Source organism: Dipteris shenzhenensis, chromosome 13, assembly GCF_047967505.1.
Source record: "Dipteris shenzhenensis isolate YYH24624 ecotype China chromosome 13, Dip_SZ_1.0, whole genome shotgun sequence".
Lineage (NCBI taxonomy): Eukaryota > Viridiplantae > Streptophyta > Polypodiopsida > Gleicheniales > Dipteridaceae > Dipteris > Dipteris shenzhenensis.
The window spans coordinates 7,369,622-7,377,743 of record NC_141608.1 but is presented as its reverse complement, the minus strand read 5'-3'; the positions used below and the strand labels follow the sequence as shown (position 1 = coordinate 7,377,743).

General features: G+C 41.6%; 1 protein-coding gene across 1 annotated transcript; it reads right to left on the bottom strand.

The window, feature by feature from the left end:
* Positions 1-4,426: 4,426 nt before the first annotated feature.
* Positions 4,427-6,025, bottom strand: LOC147894971 (uncharacterized). The gene is made up of 4 exons (XM_087383332.1): positions 5,961-6,025; positions 5,783-5,834; positions 5,303-5,686; positions 4,427-4,969 (listed from the first exon to the last, which is right to left on the bottom strand). Exons 1-4 carry the CDS (start codon positions 6,023-6,025, stop codon positions 4,427-4,429), a joined length of 1,044 nt encoding a protein of 347 aa, XP_087239458.1.
* Between the last annotated feature and the right edge of the window lie 2,097 nt (positions 6,026-8,122).

Here is an 8,122-nt window from a genome sequence, read left to right as displayed (position 1 = left end):
TAGTTAGTTTGTTAGATTGATAGCACTTCTTGCCTTGTGTCTTCAGTGTGTTATTATGGTTCATGAAATCTTTTCATGTGTTAACAGCATGGACCATTAAATGGATAAATTTACCAATTATGCTAATTTCATGCATCAAACTCTATAATCTCACTAGTTTTCTCTAGCCTCAAAGTTTCCCCATGGCACATACTTGTAGATTAGTTAACGATCAACCACCTTAGTAGTCTAGTCAACAACCTCTTAGAAAATTTGGTCAGCATGCGGCCTCCATGAAACCACCTCTGAATGTCTATAAAACCCCTCATCGAAATGATCAAAAATCAAATCATTTTGATGGTTTGGTCAAACCACATCACTAATAAAATAACTTTAGCACCTTAACTCCAATTGAGCTCAAACACTACTAGCTACCATAGGGGCTAGACTTTGCCACCAAAATAAATGGAAAAATAAGAATCTATGTTTGAGTACGGGTTGTTTGTTGTAACAAACCTAAAACACAAAAGTGATCATAATGTTGAAGGCCATTATCTCAACCCCCATGTACAGTTCAAACGAGGCCTTGTATAGGCCAAACACTATGGAAAAAAGACTTAATGTCACGAAGGTTTACACCATTGACACGTGGATTTCCTAGTTTTGTGTATGATCCCACATACAAAGGCAAAATTCTTGATTATAACCATATAATAAGTGAAGGCCATCTCTATCTCCTCATCCTTGCAGGGAAGCTTTTGGAGGAGATGAAGCCAAGTGGGTAGGCAACCATGTGCACACACATAGTATCCTCTGGCTGCTCCAAGATGTTATCAGAGCAAGCAGACGATGTATTTCAAAGTTATGGTATTTGGAAGCTGTCGTATTGCTCATTTGTGGCAACTGATCAGATCATGGAGGGAAAAAGATCCCATGCAACACATAGGTGACACATGGTTTGGACTATGCCTAAGAGGGGTTTTTCAACTTTAGAAAAAAATCCAATTTTTCATAAGTAAAGAGGTTGGGGAGAAGTTTTAGTTGAGAGGTCTTTAAAATACCCCTTGAACACACGTGATACATAGGTTTTCTTAGTAGTGTCAATGTGTGGAAGCCTCCTTCACATTAGGCCTTCTTTCCACACATGCATTTGGCATATACAAGGCCCCATTTGAACATCGCATGAGGGCCGAAGTCCTTACCTCCAATATCCCATCATGAACAAATCCTTGAGTGGGAACGAGGTGGGAGTATTCTTGTCAACTTTCTTGAATAATGAGTGCAAGGCCACATTGGTGGTCCATCAACAAGAACTTTTGACTACCACTAAGCTCTAGACCACCTACAGGGTGGTCATCCTATTAAAATTTTTATTGAGGTTAAATTTAAAAATCCCTCCTTTGGAATGCACCTGGTACACTAAAAGTTTGATAGATGAATCCCTCGAGGACACATGGCTCTCCTATGTTGTGGATAATCCCACATACAAAAGATGTAGATCCTAATCACAACCATATAACAACTAAAAGCCCTCTCTCTCCTCATCTCTGTAGGGAACCTTTTGGAGGAGATGAAGCCAAGTGGCTAGGTAGCCTCGTGTGGGCATGTAGCTTGGACATATGGTGTCTTTGGCTACACCAATACATAAATCAACTCAAAATGGCATTAAAGTCAACGTCAATCAAAATGTTGGTTTACACATGTCCAAGTGCTCACCAAGCCATTCCTAAATCAAAGTATCCATGAAAAAGACATTGTTGCTTCACTATTTTATGTTATTTGCAATCCAACCTATATTTCTCTTCTCTCACTCATGTATTCACCATAGCCATTAGGAAATAAGGGAACTCATTTTGGGGCCCTCTAAAAAATTCACTATTTACCTATTTTTGTTGCACTCAAAATATGGGAATGCCATAAACTATAGATACTTACTACAAAAATGTCAGTCTAGTACTCAGGCTTCACATTAAATGCGCATATAAGATCCTTGATTTTTTTGTGCAGAATTTGATGATTCTGACATTGCCAACGCGTCTGAAGTGGGCCAAAACCCCCAAATTGACCCTAGAGACACCGAAAACCAACGTCCGGAGGCCCAAAAAATGGTATAAATGCCCAAAATGGGGGATTTGCACTAAAACGTGATTTGGCCAGTTGGCATTGTACCAGTTGGCCAAATTGCGTTTTAGTGCAAATCCTCCATACAGTGCCAGCTGGCCAAATCATGTTTTAGTGCAAATCTCCCATTCTAAGCATTTTTACCATTTTTCGGGCCTTTGGGCATCGTTTTTTTATGTCTCTAGGGTCAATTTGGGGGTTTTGGCCCACTTTAGATGCATTGGCGATGTCAAAATCATCAAATTCTGCACATAAAATCATCTTTTGAAGATCACGCATGTCAGATGTAATAAAAGAAAAACATTTTGAACATGACTTATTTTATCTTTTTACATGGTTTTTGGTATTTTTCTAACGTTACGTTGGCCCTCTTCTAATTGGTCGAGAGCCTATTTTTATAAACCCTAAAAAGGTCCCAAAATGAGGTCCCTTTTTTTCTAATGGCTCAATGAAGTAGACAATAAGAGCCAACACAATGGATACTTTTTATAAATTGTGTTCACACTTATAAAAGAGTAATCAAGAGGGCATAAAAGAGTAGCTTCTACTTAGCTCTGTATGCAAGGATCTTTCATTGGGGTGTTTTCATCATCTTTCACTCCAAGAATCCCAATTCTCATCCAAATGATATATTGCTACCTCTTCATTGAGAATCTAGTGGATTCTTAATCTTTACTTTATAACTAAGCTCTATTGTGCTTGTTTTGAGTACATATGCTCATGTATCAAACTCCCCAAGTTTGAAATAATGTAATCTCCTAATTGAATTGGACCAATAGCAAATAAGCTAGCTAGTTCTTTCAACCTTGCTTCTTATTTTTCTTCTCTAAAGTTTTTTCCATAAGGAAGTATATTTATTATTCAAGTCCTCTTTAGACACCCATGTTCATTCACTAAGGTCTTTCCATTCCCATTTGATTAACTACTTAGTGTACATTGCTCTCTATACTTTATCATAGTCTATTCATTCAACACAAACTTTGGGACTTTGTTATCTTCACGCGCATTCGTTGGCCTTAAAGGGTATTCATGTACTTCTTTGTCAAATGGACCATCATGCTAGTCCTCATTTTTCTCTTCTTCACTAGCTTGTTCTCTTGAATGAACATGACATTTGATCAAAATTATATGAGGAGCTAGCTATGCCCCATTATTAGGTTTATCATGGTCCCCCCACTAGTCAATACATTGGTATTGCATTTGCAAATGGCTTGCATTACATTTAGAATAAAAATAAAAATGTGGGTTTATTTCATCATGTCAAAAATAGAAACAATCGTTTTACATCAAAAGTTTTTGCACGACATTACTACAAATTTGCACCAATAGTTGAAGATAAGATGAGTCTCCAAATTACTGAGGCTAATTTTTGGAAGGAGCCATGACTTGGGTGGAGGACCATGGCAACATGCCTCCCATTTGATTGAGATGGTTTAGGTGGATGATACCTTTCCTAAGCTAAAGTCTGAGTAGAGAAGAACCGTGGTGGGAATCTCATGACTACCATTGAGAAGGGTCAATCTAGATCTGAAGAGGCTTGGTGTGTAGCAAACTTAGTATAGCCACACATAGAGACCCTAATGCATACTTCTATTGATGAGTATGAGGAGAGTATGAGGCTTGAAACTTGAGATGTTGAAGATAGTGGATTCTCATGACAAAGTAGAACTTGAGGTCTTTTAGGTGGACATTAACATGAAGACAAACCTATTGACCATCTTCTAGTAGCGTCTCTAGTTTGTTAAAGTTGAGAACCTTCACCATGACTTAAACATCTACAAGGTAAGATTTAAGTTTAATTTTTTACATTCAATAGCAACAATAGTTACCTTATAAGTTGGCCAATGTTTAAATACTTTGTTAGCTAATTATTTTCTAAACAAAGCCTCATAACATTTGCTACTAAAACATCGATTAGTGCATAGAACCAATTCTAGCATGAATGGATATGCGTGTGCGTGCATGCGTGCATGTGTACATGTGTGTGTGTGTGCATGTGTGCATGTGTACGTGTGTGTGTGTGTGTGTGTGTGTGTGTGTGTGTGTGTGTGTGTGTGAGAGAGAGAGAGAGAGAGAGGGGGGGGGGGGGGGGGGATCATTTTTAAACTATACATCCAATAATCAAACTATTCCCATGGATAGATGAATCCAAGGCTATTGTCTTTTGAAGTGGTCTTCCGTTTGTACCTTTGAAGTGGTCTTCCATTTGTACGTGCAAGGTTTGTGCTTATGCATTGTTAATTCTAAATCCCTAAGGTTCATCTTCTTCAATCAAGTCTCAAGTATGTGGGTATTGGACAACATGTGTGTGAAGGGAAGGAGAGGCCTACGAGCCGAGAGGGGGGACGGGGCCGCATGAGAAACGACGAGGCTTAGGGGGGGAGATAAAGAAGGGGGTGGGAGCAACGTTGAGGTAGAGGTTGCGACGTTCATATGCTTCGAGAGTCCTGAGCGTCTCCCTACGACGCCACTCGGTCTCAAGGCGCAAGGTCTTGCGACGGGCCGTGGGCTCCCGCAAGTAGTGTGAAGACGACGCCTTGCCACACGTGTTCTGAAACCTGTCGTGGCCAACATCCAGGAGGGCAGCTAACTTGTCTTGCTCTCTCCTCCTCTGGAAGGGGGTTGGTCCAAAGGGCCCTTGTGTTGTAATGAACTGGCTCACATGAACTGCCCAGCCTTTGCCCCCCTGCTCTTTCCTCTTCATTCTCATCTTCTTCTTCTTCTCCCACCACCTCCTTTTGCTGCTGCTTTCAGCTTTCCTATTCTCTTGCCTCCTCGCCTCGATGATCCTGTCCTCCACGTCGTTGATCCCCTTCAGCACCGCTATGTATGGCGAATAAAAGATTGCATTGCGGGACTTCGTGCTTATCTGCAAACAGACCGACATGGATCGCATGCAGATCACGTGCTCAGTGTTTCTGAACGTTTGAGCGTCTCATTAATGTAGCAATATTTGAGAAATGTTGACGTTCGTGTGTCTATGTATTTTGGGTGCTTTCAATCTCTGTGTGCGTGTGTGTACATATTTGCTGGATTGAGTTTCTGTGTCTGTTAACATATGAGAGAGAGAGTGCGAGGGAGTTGACAAGACGGTTTTTAGCGAGCAGAAAGTCCTCATAAATTGCGTTTGTACGAGACTTGTACTAGGGAGACGAGAAGGAAAACAGTGCAAAGCCAGAGAGAGACACAGATGCTTGCGTACGAGATGATGGTTTTCCAGCCAAAAGTTCCTTATCTCGCATTTCACAGTTTTCTGTGCAGCTTCCTGCTCTTCTTCTCGCAACTCCAAGTTGTGGTTCTCCACCTCCCGCTTCACTGCATCCCCAGCATGCATCGACCACATAATGAACCTTTTTCTATCATAGTAGCTGTGCACAAACTTCCTGCTTCGATAGCCTCGGAATACTTTCTGTATTTGCGTGGCCTTCCGATTGAAATAAGCTATTCGGAATTCTCTCTCAGCCTCCACCTGCCTGTCCAGGAACTTGACACGACCTAAATGCCCCCGATAAACCCTTTGTATCTCTCTTGCTGCACCGTTCCATCTCCGTAGCTGAAAGCGTACCAGCTTGCGTCGCCAGGCGCACTGTGATCTGAACTTTCTTAGCACAAAGAAAAGAGATGTAATGAATGAAAGATCAGAACATTAAATCAATGACAAGAGTTGCGTTTCTGGAGAAACCTGAATCTTAATCGCCGCCCCACGTTCCGCTAGTCTATGCGCTGCTGCATTCCTGTCATGAGCGTTGCATCAAATCAGAAATCGACGGACAAAGCAAATAGAAAACGCTAAATGCCTAAACGAATTCATAATTCAATGGAATGCTCTGGTCTCGCCGCACCAAGGGAGATCGACTTACTCCGTCAATTTAACAAATGTGTCGATAAAATCCTCTATTTTGGCTTTGGTATCGATGGCGTCCATGGTCCGATACACTGCGAACTATTGTAGCGAAGGTAAGCAACGCCATATGCTGGTGGCGATGATCAACGCCATAGCCAAGAAGTCTGCTAATTGACGTTGCATGTAAGTCAAACGTGGACGGTTTGTGTTGGATGTCGCTTCATCAATCCACACTAAGTTAATATTTGAAAGTAGTCAATTTGCTTTAGCACTCCCTCCTAGGGAGATTTCAGTCTCCATGTCTATCAAATGGCTTCATCCATAGCAACAACAACCCACACACCTATAACCACAAAGACAATGTCAAGGAATAGGGAGATTTCACTCTCCATGTCTATCAAATGGCTTCATCCATAGCAACAACAACCCACACACCTATAACCACAAAGACAATGTCAGGGAATGCATCCACTTGTCAACATCGGAGCAACAGGTACAGGCTCTCCCCCATAGCTATTCTATCCCTCCTCCCATCCCAGAAAAGAGTGAAGCATTTTCAATCAGGGCGATGTCTCCAATGACCACCCATTCATATGGGACTAATCTTCCCCAAGTCGACGGTAAATACAAGAGGCATCCACCCCTCTCTTAGTTAGAGTCCCACCCCTCCACCTCTCCATCTCGCCCATATATGTTCCAACATCCCCCCTCAGCCAAGTGTGAAACCATGTGTGATCACGGGCATATAAGACAGGCCAACAATCAACTTTGAATCCTGATTATTGTAAACCAATCAACGTGGATTACTTATATAGTCTCCAACAAGCCTAAATTAGTCAAGCCAATTGTCCATGTCATGCGTTTCTCTATGAGAAGTCCTTTAAGGTGGCCTGCCTGTCGATTATTGATGATGATGGTCTTCTAACTATTGGTTCTTCTATGAGTCCATCATGGTTAAAAGGTATGTCATTAATGTTCACTTGATTCAAGATAATGTGAAGCAATACTAGGAAGCCCTTGTCCATTTGTGAATGCAACAAGAGACAGATGACAATTGAAAATCTTGGCTGATATTGTGTGTAATTTTAGTCATAAAAGTGGTTTTGAATGTGCAAGCAAATCAAGTAGAGATAGACTATGACCTAGCCATCAACATATTTTAGATGGCATAGTCATGTTCTCCACTTGAGTCATGAAGGCAATAGTGATTAACACAAAATGGATAAGATAATGCGATGTGAACAAATAATAGCTATGGCCAACTATGGTTGGAGGATCTTGCTACAAATAATCTAGGAGCTTAAGTGATCTCATACTAGTATTGAGGTAATTGAGTTTACACCACCTCCTTGTCCAACTCCTCCTTTTCCTTATCTGCCTCTTCTACTCTTCATCCCCTCTTGCTCATTCTCCTTTTGCTACACCCGCACTTCTCTTGGTACCTTTGCTACTCCTTTTTTCTCATTATCCTCTTGCTCCCCTTCTTTCCCCTTTCTCCTTTTCTCTCTCTCCCCATCATGCCCTATTCTCCTTGTGAGGGAACAATGGAAGCTAAGAGGGAGACAGAGCTTGAGAGACACAAGTTTTGGGTGGGTGCTTCAACACCCTAGTCTTCAATATATCCATATATATATATATATATAGCTTGAGTATACATAACCCGGGTTAGGAACAGAGGCTCGTAACCCTACAACCTCCCATGCTCAAAGGCCAATGTGCCTTTAAGCGAGAATAACCAGTGAACATTGTTGAGATATCGAGCTCCACTCGTGATATGCCAGGGTGACCGTTGTGCATTTATGTCACTGACTTGTTAGCTACAGATGCAGTTGGTACACTGCCAACGAATAATAGCTGGATGACAGCTATCCTTATCTACTCTAGTTCGTGGCTCAGTTAGTATGCCACCTTAGTTAGTTGAGTTTGGTTTGAGACCCACATATAGGGTTCTTCTATTTCTTTGTACTAGAGTTCTTTTGGCTTTCACAACTAAGAAGAGGAAAACTGTTTTCAGCCTCCACCTGTGTGTGTATTCCCCCATTGTGTATGTGAGAAAGCCGCAAGTGAGACTCCTTCCCTCTCTCCCACTATCTTCACATGGTATCAGAGCCTTGTTCATGGTAAGGAGCTCAAGAAAGCAAACCAAGTTCACGGTGTCCTGGTAAGAGGACCAGTGTT